General features: G+C 41.9%; 2 protein-coding genes across 10 annotated transcripts in view; one reads left to right on the top strand and one right to left on the bottom strand.

Annotated features, from left to right (window-relative positions):
* pou2f1b (POU class 2 homeobox 1b) overlaps window positions 1-13,819 on the bottom strand; it is a 25,021-nt gene extending 11,202 nt beyond the window's left edge. For 7 of the 8 annotated variants that reach the window (XM_058082140.1, XM_058082139.1, XM_058082136.1 and 4 more), the window contains exons 1-4: window positions 13,752-13,819; window positions 2,114-2,173; window positions 1,675-1,766; window positions 80-259 (exon numbers count right to left, since the gene is read on the bottom strand). In XM_058082140.1, coding sequence (XP_057938123.1) covers window positions 80-259; window positions 1,675-1,766; window positions 2,114-2,173; window positions 13,752-13,797 — 378 coding nt within the window. In that variant the 5' untranslated portion in view covers window positions 13,798-13,819. Of the gene's footprint in view, window positions 1-79; window positions 260-1,674; window positions 1,767-2,113; window positions 2,174-2,362; window positions 2,940-13,751 lie in introns of those variants that run through there. The other variant, XM_058082142.1, reaches the window with a different exon arrangement.
* On the top strand, window positions 12,990-19,403 carry gpa33b (glycoprotein A33 (transmembrane), paralog b). 2 transcript variants are annotated; one of them, XM_058082145.1, is made up of 7 exons: window positions 12,990-13,222; window positions 16,935-17,101; window positions 17,710-17,923; window positions 18,001-18,165; window positions 18,245-18,361; window positions 18,466-18,589; window positions 18,671-19,403. In XM_058082145.1, the coding sequence occupies exons 1-7, from the start codon at window positions 13,081-13,083 to the stop codon at window positions 19,179-19,181; spliced, it is 1,440 nt and encodes a 479-aa protein (XP_057938128.1). In that variant the 5' UTR covers window positions 12,990-13,080; the 3' UTR covers window positions 19,182-19,403. The 2 variants fall into 2 exon arrangements, with proteins under 2 accessions (XP_057938128.1, XP_057938129.1); XM_058082146.1 differs by lacking the exon at window positions 12,990-13,222 and adding an exon at window positions 13,288-15,391.
* Window positions 19,404-19,569: the final 166 nt, after the last annotated feature.

Genomic DNA, 19,569 nt, shown 5'->3' with positions numbered 1-19,569 from the left:
GATAGCCAGCTAATGAGATGAGATGGTTAAAAATAAATAAATAAATAAATAAAAGTAGTTGATGGTGACTGAATCTTACGGGAGAGATCTGGATGGGCTGCGACAGGGGTAGCTGGGTGATGGGCGTGGCTGCGGATGCTGAGATACTGGCCCCGGTGGTGCCGTTCTGCTGGTTGGCTGAATGCTGCACGGCTGCAGCCAGAAGCTGAGCCTGGGCCTGGTGGATCAACAGCTGCTGCTGTGCCGGTGTCAGAGTCAGCTGGGGAACACAAACACGAGTGGTTACGCCAAGAGAGAAATGAATGGGACACAATTCACACTAATGGATGAGTTAGTACTTTGACACTTCTGTTGACTTTGATAGCTGTGCAAAGTTAAATATGAGTTCCGTGAGGCCACTACAGCAACAGAAAAAGGTAATGCAATTGTAAAATATGATAGCTAGCAGTCTGCACAGTCTTCACGAGGTAAAACATTATCTAGTGGACTGCAGTGTTTGATAATGCTTCAAAGGGCTGTAAAATGGTTGTCAAGCTTCCTAAAAGCACTCTGCGGGACACACTCTGGCATCCAGGTGATATGTAAGTGGATGCATGCACACAATGAATGAAAGCAAGAGGGCTGACTGTATAATACATTGTCATAGGTCATTTCACAAAGGTATCAAAGCTTAATCATGAATACAATGGGGAGAGGAGTCATGCAGTGAGCCCAGGCACAAGTGCAAAAGAATGGTGACAATTTCAAATTTAAAAAAGGTCTAATCTATACACCAAAGCAGTCTTTGCAACAACATGGTGGCCTTGGCTGTAAATGTGACAATACAGGAGTGGGGGGGGCATTGACACTGAGCCAACACTGAGCCAAAACGGAGGCCAAACATTTTTAGGAGGCATTCAATGACAGTTGGGCGACCACAAAAGATGAACAGGCAGATGGGAACTGGAGGCACCTGGGCAGGCAATCACGTCCTCACTTATGCCAGACTGGAGGCAATGTGAGACAACAGGTCACTTACTCCTGCAATCTGTCCCCCGGCCAACATTAGCTGGGTTTGAGGCAACACACTCTGCTGGACAGAGGTGGGAGGAGTGCTCGAGTCTTCCGACTTTGACTAGTCGAGTCGAAGAGGCACAAATTGTTGACTTTATGAGCTCTGTGTATCCTTGCATCTGAGGGTTTGTGTATGACTATGTTGTCAACAGAAAATACTGACTATGAGACAAAACAAGCCACCTGAGTGTCTTTGTGCGAGCAAGGGAGAGCATTTGAAGTCAAAGTATAAGCACTTCAAAAAAAAAAAAAAGAAAAAAAAAGTGCCGCAGCCTTCTGAGACAAGGCAGGGAAGGGAGGTGCCGCCGCAATTGCTAATTAAAATAGCTGTTATGCAGTGCATGTGAAATTCTGCATAAATTTGCATATTCTCCACCATCTGTTTCCGGGCAACGGCGGGTAGCAGCTAATTAGCATACAGGCTTGATTAATCTGCCTTGTTGCCAGGCGACACCAGAGGAGCCAAGGCTCATTTAAATGAACTGTGTGTGCATATACGACTGCAGACTAGTGTGCCTCTTTAAAGTTCATCTCAAAATACCCCCACTTCCAGACTATTGCACCGGAAATCATCCATGCTTTGATTTTGATGAGTTCGATGAGGCCAGTTGTGTGTGTCACCTGTTGGAGGAGGGCTTGTGCGTGTGCATTGGTGATTGCATTTGTGGTTGGCACAGACGGCCTCTGAAAGTCCAACCCATTGGTTTGGATTCCTGCAGACAGAAGCACATGTCTGGTGAGCACAGCTCAAGCATGCGTTTGCTTGTTGTGTAGCAGCCATTGGAACTTTTAACAACAGGCAAGTAACATTCAAACTCATCGCATGGCGAAACAAACCATCATGGCACTGTTTGATCATACAGACATGCAGACTTCCATATATGTTTGCAAAGCAGCAGAAAAGTAGTGGTGAGGCATAACATTTAGTAAAATTCCAATCAACAGACAATGTGGCAATTCAAGACACTTTTTTCCCCCAGAGTCATACAAAGTGTCATGGAGCACATGAAACCTGTTGAATGAGTAGAGAACTTAAACGAAATAACTGGAAGCAGCTCACCAGTGTTCCTGTCCCCACTTTCCATTGCACATCGAGGAGTTTCTGGCTCCACTTTTACATCTGCAAGAGGCAAACAGGAGACAGCGTTTGACATCCACGACAAGTTGAATTCCTTGAATGCATTTCACATGTGCATGAGGATTACAATGCAAAGCAGACCAACACACCATGAGACCTACGCTAAAGAGTGAATCAGGTGGGGCAACCTAAGCAAAGTACCGCAACACCTGAGACTGTACAAAAACTCACCGGTTTTAGCTCCACCTGCGGTTTCAAGCATGGTCGCAAGGGGGAAAAAACCTCTCTGCCGGACAAACCCCCTCCGTCCGGCACTCTGCTCCTCCCACTTCCCGCCTCCTCTCCACTGGCCGCTGAGCAGAGTTCAATACCAGCAGTGGCTCTGCTCTGCCACACGGTTCACTGAACAACACCAGGATACACAGAGGCAAAGCTAACAGGGTTTAGGCAAACAGCCCTCCTTCCCTCTCACTTCTTTTCTTATAGCACTGCCTCTCTCTCTCCTCACAAGATTGTGAGTACTGGAGAAAAAAGTTAACCCTCTCTCTTGCTGCAATGAAACAAATGACAAGTGGAGTTGGCCCCATCCCTCTTCCTCCTCCTCTATAATGAAGCATAATCAGTATTCAGCTGATTAAAGTCGTATGCAAATCTTCAGTCGCCTCATTAGCAATGCCAGGCTTTGAAGTCCTCCGAGTGACGCATTTCACACTGGGATGAAATGAAGGCTTTCTGCATAATTTAAAGCCCCTATAAATATTTATCAGCTCATTAGCATATTAATTGGATGTCTTTTGGTTGACGAAAGGGGAAAAAACAGGAGGATCAGGGAGCTTCAGCAACAGCGGCACATTTTACTGGGGGAGGGGGGGTTTAGCTACAAATTAATTAGCTAAGAGCAGGATAAGACGGCTGGAAAAAGGCGGCTACTTCTGGGCATCCACAGCATTTACAGCCCCCGGGCTTAAATGCTAAAAACGGTTGTTCTGAGGTTTGGTGGTAGGGAAACGAGGGTACTCACTCAATCAGAAAGCAATAACTCCACATTAATACAACACAAGCCTGTCATTACTTGCAGGACCCCTGTGGCTAAAGCATTCCACAGCCAGCAACTACAGCTAGTGGGGCGGTGGGTAGATTGCTGCCGATGTTTATGTAGTGCTTTCAGAGAGGGGACGAGGGGGGGGGGATTAGCATATTTAGATTAGCTCTACATTCCATTAGTGTTTCACTTTTGGAGACACTTTAAATTCACTTTTAGCCAGTACTAATACAATGGTGGTGGGGGCTGCACGTGTCCAGTGGACCCCAACGACTGGGCTGGAATGTGTGGATGTGTGGCAGTCCACAGGGGGAGGGGGTACCTTAGAAACGAATTCCACAACAGCTCTTATGAACTTACAGAGAAGGAAAAAGAACACAATCTACCATTCAGTGTGTGACAAAGACCATAATACAATATATAAAAGTACATACACACCCAGTATGTGATTTAGTGGAGAGGTGTCTTAGGGGCCATCCATAATTTTCAACATTTTCACGAGCGTACAAACCGTACGAGGGGGGGAGGGGGTTAAGACATCAACGTACGCTTTTTGAAAACCAGAAAATGTCGATGTCTGTATGTTCGAACCGCGGGACGCAGTCGCAAATAGACTGGCCCCCTGTCGTCGTATGCTAGCGCGAGAGTGTACCAGTCCACGCGATACTCCACGTAGCTCTGCGTGCTTCGCATTCCAACACAACAATCAGACAATGGCCGACCCCGGTGATTTCGATTACCTATTTTCGTTCATCAAAAAGAGAATTACTGCCATTCATCGCTCACCGAGCAATGCATACGAACAATACATCAATGTTTACTGCTTTGTGCGTTCGGAAAGAAAGCGGAAGGACGCTGTAGCGGCTGGCCAGGTGGCTTGGAAAGGTTCCTAATCGAAGGAATCGAGCAGGGCCGAAGTGCCGTTGCGAAAATGGAGAAAAACAAAACTAAACCGACCATCCTGAATCTATTCGCCAGCTCTGTGTTCATTTTCTATATTTGGGCATGGACCTGGCTGTGATTGCCATTTTCTGAATTACTCTGTGGTGGTGAATTTGACTTTGTGGACAGTGCAATAACAATCAATGTGATTTTCACTTCCTGTGATACACTGACTAGACTATAGGTGTGATTGTTAAGCCTTTTCAAAACAGTTGTGGCATCTTTATTGCATACTTCGCATTGAGTTGAGTTCAAGGGTTGTGTCCATCATTTCAAAGAAGATTTTATCTCCTCAGGCTTTTGGAAAACAGGGGCAACTCTTCTGCTCCTTGAGTAATAATGTGTGTATACAAGAAGAATTCCCTTGTTTAAAAAAATCCTGTGGAAAACAGTTGTTGCATCAGGACTTTTCTACATGTATCATTTGATAGAAAGAACAATACAAAAAGAACAAATTTGTAATACATTTGTATTTTCTTGAAAGAAAAATACAAAATAGAGGCATTTGATATAATTTTTTATCTTGCTCGTGTTCAATACAATGTTGATGGGCAGTGACTGATTGACCAGAGTCCCAAAATACAGCCAGAGAACACTATTGGACATGTTCGAATTTCATGGCTGTATTGGGTCAGTTGGTCATGGACCTATCAACATTTTTCATTTGGGATTGTACTCTTTTTGGGGGGGGGGGGGGGGTGCTCAAAAGAGTACTCTTTGTACTCTTGTGAAAATGTTGAAAATTATGGATGGCCCCTTAGAATAGAGGGGTCAGATTCGACGATCCATCTAGCCGTTGAATCACAACGTCATGTGATCAAGATTGTACCATTCTTCATAACGTCTCTTCCAGATAGGAGGCATTTGCTAATGTTGGATCTGTTCATTTAACATCTTAAACCCAACAAGAGCTTCTGGACATTGGATTTCACAGCACCGACGTTTTTAAATCACTGAACCTCAATTCATCCCTGAGATCTTCTGGAGTTTACACACACACACCACCCAGCCAGGCAGGAGTGCTTGCAGGTGGTGTCGGACAACAAAAACAAAGGCGATGAAGGAGCCGAGGGATACAAGCCAAGCTTAAGCCAACACCTTGCTAAGACTCTTCTTAAGGAGCATTTTCCTCACTAATGTGTAGTCTTTGGTGAATAAAATGGACGTGTTGGGAATCCATACCACAGTAAGATATGAAAGTAAGATGTCATGATTTTCACTAAAACATGGCAGAACATTTGACGATTAGTCAACTATGGACAAAATCTAATGAATCAAATTAGACTATGAAAATCCTCAGTCAAAGACAGCCTGGGTTTAGAGTAGTCAGCGTACATCAAGACAGGCCGTATAGATGTTCCATCCAACAGAGGGCCATTGTGACAAACGTCCAAGATGACTGGTGTCTTGCTGAGGAAGTATGTCTAAAACGTAACAAAACTGGTTGCTGAAATGTAGGGGTGCGCTCCCCTTTGTGAGATGACTTTTGTATTTCTATTGGGAGAAAAATTATTTTAAAAAAAAATCATTCATTTCCTTCACCATTTGTCCTCATTATGGACTTTGGGCCACCAGCCAATAGACAAACAACCATGGACAATTAAGAGGCTCCAATAAACTAGCATGCATGTTTTTGGAATGTGGGAGGAAGCTAGAGTACCAAAAAACCCTCCATACATGTACAGGAAAACGGTGCAATCTCCACAGAGATATCCAAACAAAGATTCAAGCCCTTGACCTCCTCACTGTGAGGCTAACATGCTAACCACAAGGCCACCGCGTGGGCCGATTTATAAAATGTACAACAATTTCAAATGCATTTGTACAATTAAACATATGCTTCAAATTAGCCCAGACAGACACCTGGTATTCTCTGCAGTAGGGATCGACCAATATGTTTTTTCCTGGCCGATCCGATACTGATTTTTTTCCATCACCCTTAGCCGGTGTCCGATTTTGCTTGGGCCAATGCTGCTTTTTCTCCCTCAATTTATATGAAAAAATTACAATGATCACAAATATTACAGGTCTCAGGTTTAAACAAATATTTATTGAAATGTAAACACTGAACACAGTAGCATTCAGCTTTCTTAAATACACATTGAAACAGCATTATCAATTTTAAAAGGAATAAATATTCAACCATGTGCAAAACATTTCTGTTGTGGTTTAAGTTTTATCTAGCATCGATGTGATGACTTCTCCTCCACAGTGTGCCGTAAAGTTGCATAGTTGTTCATTCTTGGTCTGCTCAACTACTGAGAGTGCTTTTATTCGTCTGTTGCGTTGGTATGTGATGTTTTTGGTATTTCTTGTTGTCACACCATGACTTAAACTGTTATGCCTTGCGGTCACCCTGTGAAATGTGATGGGCTGTGTATGGCGTAAAAAGCAAGCTTATTCTTTTACTTGGCATTCATGTTACCTATTTCAAAGCAGGTGGCAATATTTAAACTAAGCCTAACTGTTAGAGGCTAATTAAAAGTTGAAAACGTACCCTTGTGATGTGGCAGCGGGGTGCCGGGACTGCGTGTGTTGCAGGGTCCTCCGGCAAGACAAAGCTGCCCGGTGGATGCCTGTCTGTAAAATATATATCGGCCGACACCGATTCAAGTAAAGAACGCAAATATCAGCCTGATATATCGGCTGGCCCATTTATTGGTCGATCCTTACTCTGCAGTTGACTACATAAAACCCCACCTGTATGAAGTACATGTCAATGAACTTGCTAGCTTTTGTGGTTACTGGTAGCATTAGAAATTTAAATGACAAGTTGGGATTTCTGGACGGGACACTTTCTTCATCAAACTATAATTTACTTTATAATTAGCCTTCTTGTTTTAAAGGGGGGTTGCACAATATGTAGTGCAGCAATTAAAAGCCAACTTCAATGTATGCACAGTTACTAAATAAATAAATACATTTAAAAAAGAGAGAGAGAAAACGTAAGCTGCAGCGGAGCAACGCATCAGACAATTACCCAGCAGAAAGAATTTTAAATAGCTCTCTCATTAGAGCTGTTATGCAGGAAGGCTGTGCAGAGGAGTTTCAGCGCACGGAGAGAGAGATTCACCATGATACGGAGACCAAACGTAATTAGAGATATCCACATTCACCTCAACCGCCGGTAATCTTGCACATTACAAGCGAAAGGAAAACAAAAACTTCATCTGGCGTGACAGTGCACAAGACTTCAGCTCAGTGAGCCTCTAAAGGATTAACTCCAGACGTGTTTTCCTTCAGTATATTACACAAACAGCAGAAACTGAACCGATATTGCAAACTGCTCAGCCAGTGTTAATACTGCTTAGTAGGGGTGTCGCTCAGTTCACGGGACAAGATGCTAACACGAGATTGGGTGTGAAATGTGGAGTCAACTGGCAACAGCTTGCCACAGTCTGAGCCTATCGATGCTAGTGTGTGTGTGATTGCTTGCGTTTCAATCGCATGGCGTTTGACTTTTCTGCCATCTTTGTTGACACATTTTGCCTGGCTTCCTTCTGTCACTGTGGCGGCAGCTAGAGTTATCCGCCTGGCCTCTGTTCCACACACTTTACCATGATGACATTTTGTCTTTAAAACAAACAAGCAATGCGGTTTGTTTTTGTCCTGCGGGGAAGGTACAGGTGGCTGTCAAGTTCATCAGGTACCTGCTAACTTGCTTTCTTAAATTGTCACTTAACATTGCTCTCGTTACCTTGATAATACTTGTCTTCAAAACACTAGTTGTGTTATCTAAGTTGTTTAACATGAAACATGTAGTGTGTCCAGCTTTAAGACAGTGACACTATCACAGGGGTCTCCCGCAGGTAGCTCGTAAGCTACCAGGAGCTCAGGCTCGGAGTACTTTTACAAGTCTTTGATTCAGGCCTGTATTTAATGACAAATGTGCACAAAATAGCATACAGACAATGGCCACACTTTTTGAGTGATGATCTGCTTTGCGAATAAAGTACAACAAAAGAGAACATAAAACACAAATAAATGACCTTGCCTTTGCTTTTGGTAAAGTGTCTTTAATGGTACTGAAAGTTGGATACACATACGCTATCTTGACAGTAACGTACAAATAGGCTAGTTAACTCCCAAAGAAGAAGGCAGGCTGATGTGTGTAATAAAAAAAATGTGTTGGTAGTATTTATCAGTAATACTGTACAATACAAATGAGAGGAAATGTGAATATTTACTTTGCAAGCCAATTTCGGTGTGAGCCCCTCAATTTTGAGCTTACGCTTTTAATACTTTAAGCTAGAGGCCCACTGTGCTCAGAGTAATAAAAAAGTGAGCCCTGTAGCTCAACATATTTTTACACTTGCCAATGCACCATTATGTTTCTATTAAGGATGCCCCAATCAGGGCGTTATGCTGCCGGATCATCCATGAGTGGGATTGTCCGATACCGATCACATGGGTTAACAGTACATTTTTCTATATACGTATATATGATGAGTGGTATTGGCCAGGGCTGCTGTTAGACAATTCCAAGGCCCTCTGGCAAATACATAGATATTTATCAAAATATTGTCTCCCCTCCCCTTTATTTGTGTGAAATGTTTCTTGTACTATTTTCATCTTAAAATAACAGGACAAAGGCTGTACGGCGACCGAGTGGTTAGAGCACAGGCCTCACAGCTAGGAGACCAGAGTTCAATTCCACCCTCGGCCATCTCTGAGCAGTTCTAATAAAAAGCTCATAAGAGTTGAAGCAAATATTCTTTGAACATTTCAGTTTCAGCTTAAAAAATCAGCAGGCGAGCTCAGAGACCCCTGTGATGGAGAGTATCACCATCATATGGCAGGACACACTGTGTGTTTGGGTTAATGAAACAACCACACATAAATAGTGTTCTGAGGACCAGATATAATTAGTACAATGACTGCTAGGCAAAGCATATAAAGAAAGATCTGAGCGAAGTTGAACACAAATCGGTGATCAAACATGCTGCCATTGATTGCCGTCGCCTGTGCTACGCTGGCAAACGGAAACCTTTGAGATTTTCCAGGCGAGTGCCAATTCTCACAGCAAGATGGTACAAGGTGTGTTCCAAGTCATCTCAATCCGAGTGGGCAACGCTACACATTCATGTCATGTTTGTGGTGTTGTGACATGAATTGTCATAACACGCCTATCATTTCTAGTAATCGGCTTTGAAATGCATTTATCGTCATGTGTTTTTACAGAAATTGGCCAATACGGTGGCCGCTCGATCGGAGCATCCCTAGTTCGTGCACAAGGCGACAACAGCATTGTTACACAATGGCTCAAAGGACTCATAAAATAGGATGCGACTATGTTTGATGAATAGCAATCACTGCACTGACTGCAAGCTCAGACAACATGATCAAGTCAAGACTATCACTAAGGGATAGAACTTTTCAGCAAATTAGTTCTAATATTGAACAAGCTGTACAACTTTTAAAAAATCATCTTAACACGAAGTGTTTTGTGATGGGAAAAAATACAATCAACTGATTTCCTTCCTCTCTTGTGAAGAAGCTTGTCTGACTGGATCCTTTTCGGTGCAATGGGATGGCATGTTCTGAATGTATTACTGCCGCTGATGCATTATTCATAACAAGTGTGTTTACAACCATGAATATTCATGATGGGACTACAAGGCTCAAATCATGTTGAACTGTATAACTGATTAAATTGTGGAAGAAAAAAGTGTGAGGATGCAAATTGTCTTTCTAAATATTCAGGAGTTTAATAAGTTGGTAGGGTGTGTGTGTTTAAGTATAAAACATCAAAAAATAGAGTTAGTTAATAAGTAGCATACTTGAAAACAATCCAAAGCATCTTACGCACTGGTATATCACGGCAATATTGTTGTGGCATACTGCATAAAGCTGAATTTAAATAACAAAATCTGTCAGGGGGAGACACACACCAGCTCCTTTCAATACCCTGCTTTGACTTGCAAAGACAAAGCGTACACATTTCCCTCGCTTTCAGCCCTCCCTGAATGCAGCAGAGCTCGGTCAGTCATAATAATACGCCATTCTGTTTTTCAACCTTTCTAAGTTGAAGTGGAAACTTGATACCCCAACAGCATGTTGCCTTCGAGTGTTAAGTAAGCACTTTTCCGCTTTGAGCAAACTAACAATACAGCGCTATCAAGCTGTGTCTTGCCCAGTCTCGAAAGCTACAAACAAGAGTTAATAGGTATGTGTCAGTTGTGAACGAAATGGCTCTTAAAAACGACTCTTTGAAGGGGAACCATATGAGCCGGTTTGTTTTTGTTGCCTCTATTTTTTGTTTGTTCAATTTAGGGATCGACCGATATGTTTTTTTTCCCCGGCAGATGGCAGATTTTGCTTGGGCCGATATTTGTGGCCGATACTGCTTTTGCTCCCTCAATTTATATGAAAAAATTCCAATGATAACAAATATTACAGGTCTCCAGTTTAAACAAATATTTATTGAAATGTAAACACTGAACACAGTAGGATTCAGCTTTCTTAAACACACATTTAAACGGCATTGTTAACTTTAAAAGGAATAAATATTCAACCATGTGCAAAACATTTCTGTCATAGTTTAAGTTTTATCTATCATCAATGTGATAACTGCTCCTCCGCAGTGTGATGCGCACCCCCCCTCCACACACAAACACATCACACTGACACAGTTTAGTAGGATATATAAAACATTTCTCTCATCATTAAAGTTTGTGTTGTGCACGCTAAAGACCTCTGATAGCAGACATGGCTGCTCCAATTCCTTCTGTGTGTGTGTTTGAGCGCACACACATAATATGACACGCATTTAACCTCAGCCCGACATTCGCTGAATGAAACTCCTACAAACACCACAGGACTGAACTGACAACGTTGACATTAAAGCGGTGTTGGTAACAGCTGTACATATTAGCCTCCAACTACATCAACAGCTCCCTAATTCCAACGGTAGGCACTTTTAAAGATGAAGCATTCGGCAGCATTCCTGGTTTTCCGACCCACAAACTAAACTATATTGTAGCGTCGCTGGGAGCACTTCCTGGTTCCCAGCATACTTTGCCACACCGTGAATGTAAATAGTTAGTCAGTTTGTAGTTAAAGTTGCATAGTTGTTCATTCTTGGTCTGCTCAGCTAGTGAGAGTGCTTTTATTCGTCTGTTGCGTTGGTATGTGATGTTTTTGAGATTTCTTGTTGTCAGACCATGACTTAAACTGTCTGCCTAGCGGTCACCCAGTGAAATGTGATGGGCTGTGTATGGCGTAAAAAGCAAGCTTATTCTTTTACTTGGCATTCATGTTGCCTATTTCAAAGCAGGTGGCAATATTTCGACTAAGCCTAACTGCTAGAGGCTAATTAAAAGTTGAAAACGTACCCTTGTTATGCTGTGGCGGCGGGGTGCCGCGACTGCGTGTGTTGCAGGGTGCTCCGCCAACACAAAGCTGCCCAGCGGATGCCTGTCTGTAAATCATCCGGTGGAAAAATATATTGACGAACCCACGCCCGTATCGGCCGATACCGATTCAAGTAAAGAACGCAAATATCGGCTCAATATATTGGCCGGTCCTTAGTTCGATTCACATGGTCAAATACACCCTCTGGCGTCTCCGTGTGCAGTCTGAGCAAGAGGGGTCAGGGGTTACAGACACAGCCCAAGCACAGAGAAAGATAGAAAATGGGGGAATGAGAAGGAGACAAGCAAAGTGGGGAAATTTGGACCATTGCATTGATAATAGGAAGGCAGACTGTCCAGCACACAAAAAAGTAAAAAGCTACTTGGCAAACAGAAAGTAATGTGAAACTAGGCGAATATACAGCTGCAAGCTTAAATTTATCGTACGACGTACCTCAGGGGTCAAATACTGGGACCAAAATTGTTCAACCTACTCATAAATGACATCTATAAAGTCTCAAAAGACCTAAAGTATTGTTTACCTTTTACAAAATTATTGCATTCTGTTCTAGCGGATTTGGTTTTACCCTATCTTACTTGTTGTGTGGAAATATGGGGAACTCACAAATAAGTACATTTGACTCGCTAACTGTATTACAAAAAAGATCAGGATAATCCATAATCCCAGTTATAGAGAACACACCAACAGTCTATTCTGAACATCATAGTTATTAAAATTTGTTGACCTGGTAAGCTTTCAGACAGTTAAAATGATCTATAAAGCAAAAAAAAAAAAAAAAAAAACAATATCCAGAAAATTCGTTTTTTGTGGACAAGGGAAAGCCCCAACTGTAACATGTGCTTTCCTATGAACTTGGGTGTGGTCGGTGAGTTGTGGTGTGAGCATAGTTTTTATATGTGATGGGATTTTTAATCAACTGATCAAGAACGTCCCCTGTCAACTGTGCTTCCCGGACGTCCCATGAAAAAGCTTCTCTAAAGCAAAACAAGACAACAAGGAGTCTACTAATAATGAAAATAAAAACAAGTGTGACTTATTTAAAACATGGGCACATTACAATTTTAAGCAAGAAAATTGTGAATCAAGATTTTTTTGCCGAATCGTGGAGCTCTACCATGAATTTAACCGTAGATTCATTCAAGCAGCCAAATTATCTGAGGATCCGGTTCTTTTTTAGTGAGTGGAGCCCCAAGAAGCAGCTCAATCCCATCACTACCAGTTAAGAATGCCCTGACTGCCTGTTATTATTGTGGCTTTCCGGAAGTGGGCCTCAATGCCCCTCCTAGTGCCTCAGGGTGGGGAAAAGGAGTGGAGGGGGTACAGGTACTCTTTGTACCTGTGTATGTGGAGACAGAAAGTACCGCCAAAAGACTTGTGGTTTGGTTGCAAAACTGTGAAAGCTAGTGCAAAAAAGTGCAATCACACACACTCTAAAAGTGCGCCAAACGACTTAAATCAACCCGGACAGTGGTTGTTTTCCTCGGGAGCGGTTCCGAAAATCAGAGCTGGGGGTGTTTTAAGTGCACAGTCGAGTTAAACGTGCGCCCTTCGGTTTGTTGTCGAGCTCCGTCTCGTCACCGCGTGATGAAATATGCTGAACGCCGCACTCCAGCTCCGCCAGGCCCGCATGAATAACACAACAGGCTACTGTAGCTCCACTGCGCCGAGCACAAAAGGCTGGGGGCGAGGAAAAACGGCACCCAGCTCCTCCATCGCACGCCGAAAGTGTGCAGGTACTCCACACAAAACATATCCTCCAGATTTGGAGGCTGTTTAATCGAAAAAATAACGAGAAGGCAAAAGAGTACAGGCGTGTGCACTGGTGGCTAAAATGAATATGCAACAGCCCTTTCAAAAGCCATCAACACAAAGCCAAGCGCTAGCATCCATGCTAACGCTAGCTTGCTAGCGTTGCCATTTCAACCCGAAGCGCGCCGGTGAAATATAGAAATGTGTCACATAAGCAGGCGAGCGTCGGTGTTTATTAATAAAATATGCTAAGTCCTGTTTGTCGACGGATGTATGAATATGTAGCGGCCGTCTAATCACACAAAAGGGGAGGCATGTTTCCATGTAATTTATCGTCCTTCGGCCAATAGCTCGTTTCCTGCTATGTCAAATTACTGCTGTCGAGCACCGAGAACAGTAAACGAGGGCTTATTATCGTGCTGTTCTGTTTTGTACACGTGTGTAATTGATATATCTCAAATCGTAGAATGGTTTGAATATGACTATGAATATGTAAAATGCCGTAATCATTACCTGTTCCTGAACTCTCATCTTGACTCGCTGCTCCTCCGTCCGCCATTTTGAATATTTAACCACACGATCCAGCCCTGCCCGCTACGTGCGCGGGCACGCACATAGAAGCGCGCGACCTGTGCAATGTACTGTATTTACATAATGATAACCATATATTAAACTTAGCTTGATTAGACGTTTTGAGTGTTGATTTTGAAGGTTTGGGTATTCGTTTTGTTCAACATGTAAAAAATAATTACAAGCACGATAAAGTCAAAAATTTGAATACAATCCAAACACAATTTTACCATTACACTTCCTCTGCACTTTTGATGAAAATGAGCAACTATGCTAGACTCTGTTTTGTTTTATCTTACATTTTATCTTCCATATCCGTTCAAACCATTCAATCCACAAAGTGCAGCCTGCTTCAAGACATGTTCTAAAAATATAATAATAAAGACAATCCCCCCCCAAAAACAATAATAATAATAAAAAAAGTCTTAATATTAAGAGGAAAAATAAATGAATTGTTTTATGAAAACCTAAGAATAAAAAGTAATTTTTTGGGACTGACATTGTATTATTATAAGGAAAATAAACATAATTTTAGTAACATATGGTTCAAATATTAAAGAAAAATGTTTTTTAGGTGTAATATTATGAGAAACAAATGAAGCTATACGTTTTGGGAACATTAGTTGTGGAAAAACTTGTAATATTATGAAAATAAAGTTAAAATGTGAAAATAAAGTCAGAATTACGGGAAGAATATTCAAAAGAAGAAAGTTGAAATAATTGGAAAGAAACAGCTGAAATGGAACACACCGATCCAGACAATCCCAAACACGCTGAATGGGTGACCATTCGAATATGAGGTGTTGCTCGTGGATGAATGGCACAACAATGGGCTTCAGGATCTGTGTTGTGGTCCCAGTGGCCAAAGGTGGTGTAATGGTCAGGAAAAAAACTAAGCTAACCTCTGGGCGACCCCCGTGAGCCATATTCAGTCATTAGGTCTGAAATCACAGGCGTGCTGTAAAACCAGAGCTCTGAAATTGTTGAAATGATCCCAGTTACAATTAGTATCCAATCTTTCATGATCCCATATTCCCATTTTTGAACAGATCTGACACTAATTCAAATGTTACAGTTCAGTAGATGGGTAGTTTTTATTGATACAATACTACACCCTGCAGGTCATAAGGAACACAACAATGTGTTCATGTACTGTCTGTAGGGGTACTAACTTCCAGGAAGTAGAATGGGAAAGTATAAGAATTACCCGGGGAAAAAGACATGGAATTTGAAAAATCAGATCATGAAAAAAGTTCACTTTACGCAACTGGGTGACTAACCGTAAACTTTTATAATAATTTGTACACAAAGTCACAAAGATTCACACTTCCTCCTTGACGTGTTTAACCAATAAAAGACTAATTTCATGTCAATTGGTCCTATGGTGACATGTGACCTCTTGCTGTTCACTTATTACCTGGAAGAGTCAAGTGCACACACCTGAGAGATCACCCACAAGGTGAGGCGGGCTTTTGTTCCTGTCCACCAAGGACGTCATTTTCATCAGAGTTTGACTTTTAATGCAACAATGGCAGCAGCAAGGAAGCAGATTGGGTGGCTGGATCTACTTTTTATACTTACAGGTAAACATTGAGTGTTCAAAAAAATGTCAAATCTCCGCCACACCTTTTAGTATATGGTCGTGAGCGTCAATTATTAACCCGGTGCTTTGCCACTAAACTGGAAGCAAGTTACTTCCGACTGAGAAGCATCCACCATATTGGGCATAATCTTGAACATTTCTTCATAAGTACATGATTTATATTCTGTACATTCTAAAAGTATTTACAGTCGTCCCTCGCTACATCACGGTTCCAACATTCTATTGCCTTTTGTCCAAAAATATTCATATTGAAGCAAACTGTCTGTATATGAGACATCTTATATGACACATCTTTCTCACACCCATGCCGCCTACAAAGCTTGCTATTATATCTATGCTGTGACTGTGTAGTAACAGGTACATTCGTGATAACATGTAATACTTAATGTTTTGCAGTATGTTGGTCATTTTAAGCACTAGCGGAACTTCCTTCCTGGCCTGAGGTGTTGTGAGTGGGTGGTGAAGTTAGTCACTAGCCAGTAGTAGCTAGCCGGTGTGGTGTGGCGAGGTCTTACTACGGCAGTAAAGTAGTTCTTCAGCGTAATAATAATGTTAATAACAGTCACAATAACAACGTTGCTGTATCTAAATTGATCTTTAGGCTTTATAGGAGTAATAGTTGTGCCCCATTACATGAATTCTATGCTGCCTCTTTTTATCTGTTTGGATATCTTTATAATGCACAGACAAGAGAAATACTTGTGTGTTCATGTCTTACATAAGGATGATGGGCAAAAGTTGTTTTTAAGACAAACATTGAAGTGTAGTATTCTATAATGGTCACTGGGTGTCAGTAATTGTTCAGTGAGACAAGCACCCGACTTGAACTGGCTTTTGTAGCATGTTTACTTTATCTAACAATAGGCACAATAATAATGACATAATAGTAAGAACTGACTTCACTTCCTGTCAAACTGGCTTATTTTCTATGATTGTATACACTATGTTGGGTAATATGAGTGTAAAGGTGACTAAATGGGTGTTATTTCATGTCTAGATGGCTCTAATTATGTTGAATGTCCTATTTATTTATTCCATAAATACGACCATTTTCAATTTAGCAAGAAGGACTCCTACCTATCGCACGAACCGTGATGAACCAAGAATTTACAGTAATTTACTGGCAGCACGATACCAGTAAATTACTGTAATATATTTCACAGTATAATTACTGTGATTTATTTTACAGTAATAAAGATATGACTGTAAATTTCATTTACAGTATTTCACATGCAGCACGATGCCAGTAAAATACACCAATATATTTCACAGTATGTTTGCTGTGATTTATTTTAGAGTAATACAAATAGGAGTGTAAATTAAATTTACAGTATTTTACTGGCAGCCAGTTTACTGTGAATTAATTTACAGTAATAAAAAAATAGTACTGTAAATTAAATCACAGTAAACATACTGTGACAATTCAAATTACTGTCGCCTCAAAATATGTATATTATTGTAATTTTACTGTAATTTTCTTCACTGTAATACAAAACGGTGTATGTATTTCACTTTCACATTAGTGCTTACCGGCTGCAGGAGCTTGCAGGTTTCAATCCCACAGAAGGAATATGTGGCCGCAAATGGAGACGATATTACTCTGACCTGCTCCTTCATTCCCGCCAAGCTCGACTTTAGCATCCTGCTTGTCACATGGGAGGCGCATCCGGACGACACTGAGGATACAATGGTAAAACATTCATTGAAAGTCTTGTATTGGTGGTTAGAACATTGGCCTTGAAGAAACTTTGGGAGAAATTGAGAGTGAAGTAGAAAACTCCAGGGCATTTGTAGAGCAAATTAAATAACCATCACAAATGAAAGATGGTCCTTTTCTACTATAACGCCAGTCAGAGGTTGGGGGAGGGGGGGTGTAAGTGCCACTATATTTGTTTGTCTGGAGGGTAGGAAATTTGAGGGTGACATAAAGGTTAATAACTGACATAATCATTCATCTATAAGCATCCCTGAGAGGGCTGGCCATAGACAGAGACAGACACCGCTGAGCGCTGAGCTGTACGTCAACCTTGCCGCCATATTAGATGTGTCAAGGTCAATGAATACAAGTATATTAGTGGGTGTGTGAATGTATAAAAGAGAGTAATTCACTTGAATGGAAGGGAAGTACATTTACTTGTATTCATTCATAGCGCAGCTTTGACACATCCAATATGACAGCGACGTTGACGTATCGCAGCAGTGGGCGTCTATCTACGTATGTCAATGGGGCCAGCGTGCCAGCCGGCACATTTTTCTTCAACACATATATTCCATTTTCTTTGTTTGTGTCTGTTCCAGAAAACTGTGGCCACCTTTTTTTTAAACAACCCGGTGGACATCGCCCCCGATTATGAAGGTCGAGCATTTTTGGAAGTGGATGTTGCCCGTCAACAAAGCACGCTGCGTTTAACAAAGCTGACTGTGAAGGACAGTCGTAGCTTTCAATGCAGTGTGAAGATCCCCAATGATGATGAAGGAACTACCGCTGCCTCCGCTTCCCTTCTAGTTCTAGGTTGCCAATAACTCCTATGGTTTCCATTTGTTTTGAGTGTAGTACGAATTAGATAGGATGTTATGCTCTTCCTCCAGTGGCTCCCTCGGCGCCCCTGTGTAGGCTTCAGGGAACAGCAGAATATTGGCATGACGTCACCCTAACCTGCAAGTCTGAGGAGGGCTCCCCAAAACCTAGCTACCAATGGAAGAGCTACAGTGTGGAGAACATCCCCAGACAGTTCCCACCCAAGACCACAGAGAGTCGGTTTCCACTGTATCAGTATTTACCGCGTGTGAAGGACCACAAGGTTGACGGCTTTTTATTCTCTTTGTCTTACAGAAGATGGAACGCTATCACTTTTCAATATTTCAAGGGAGACATCTGGCTTCTTTATTTGTTTATCAACTAATCGAGTTGGCTCTGCCAGCTGCAACTTCACCTTAGCCGTGATTCCTGGTATCAGAAATAATATATAACTGCGTTTATGACAAGTCAAATAACCAAACAACTGAAATGGATCATCTTAGAAAATGACATGAGAAGATATGTTTTCCTCGCAGGCGGCACAAATATTGGGGCTACTGCAGGTATAATTGGAGGTGTCATCGCTGGAATCATCGTTCTCGGAATCGTCATCTTCTCCTGCTGTAAGAAAAGGGGTGAAAAGGACAAGCATGCTAAAGGGTGCGGCCATTTTGTTGTTGTCAGATGCTCAGAATTAGATGTCAAAAGCATCCATGCTTGCATCTAATTTTTTTCCCACAGAGAGATGGAATTTTCTGACAAAGGAACTGGAACTCAGTACCGGGATGAAGAGTCCGATGGCGTAACACAGCAGACTGAATACAAAGATGCTGTTCTTCAGAACCATCACTGTGCTTGCGATAGCGACGGGGAAAACAATGATGGCGACGGCACTCAGCGTTACCAGGACAGCCAACATGATCACCGCCGCCGCGATCACCTGGACGAAAAACGTTTTGAGGAACGGAACGAGCACAGAGGTAGTCGCGACAGGCTTGGCAACTGGCAAGGTAGTCGCGATCGCCTGGATGATCAGCGCAACCGTTACGGTGGTAGTTGGGATCGCTTGGACGAATGCCATGAGTACAGAGGTAGCCGCAACAGGCTCCACGATCAGCGTGACCATTATGGCAGAAGCCGAGACCGCCTCGAAGAACAAAGGCAGTACAGAGGGAGTGGAGAAAGGCTCAACGACCCTCGAGACCGCTACGGTGGAAGTTGGGATCGCCTTAATAACCCCTACGACCGCTAGTTTACATTGTTGGATTAATGGTAGGGATGTAACGTGTACCATTACCATGGTTACTACATACTGTATTTTAGTTTTAAGGCCATGGTTAGGTTCATTCCCTTGTGTAGCAAGGGAACAAAATGCAGAACATACAACTTAATGAAATAATTTTTCAAATTAAACATCAAAAACTGCTAACCGTAGCAGGTAATTCTCTGATACATTTGTAGTAGCAGTAACAGTTCCATCTTGTCGTCTTGTTCACTGCCATTCGGTTTTTTTCATAGTATGTCCATTTTTGGCAACAAGCTATGAAAAGCTTTCATTATTTGATTTTGCTTTCTTCAATTAAAAAACATTGGAAACATTTCCTTTGATTTTCTGCATCCTATAAATGTAATTAAAAATG

This window comes from Doryrhamphus excisus, chromosome 9 (genome assembly GCF_030265055.1).
Source record: "Doryrhamphus excisus isolate RoL2022-K1 chromosome 9, RoL_Dexc_1.0, whole genome shotgun sequence".
Lineage (NCBI taxonomy): Eukaryota > Metazoa > Chordata > Actinopteri > Syngnathiformes > Syngnathidae > Doryrhamphus > Doryrhamphus excisus.
Note: the sequence above shows the minus strand (reverse complement) of the source record. Positions and strands in the feature narration are given on the sequence as shown.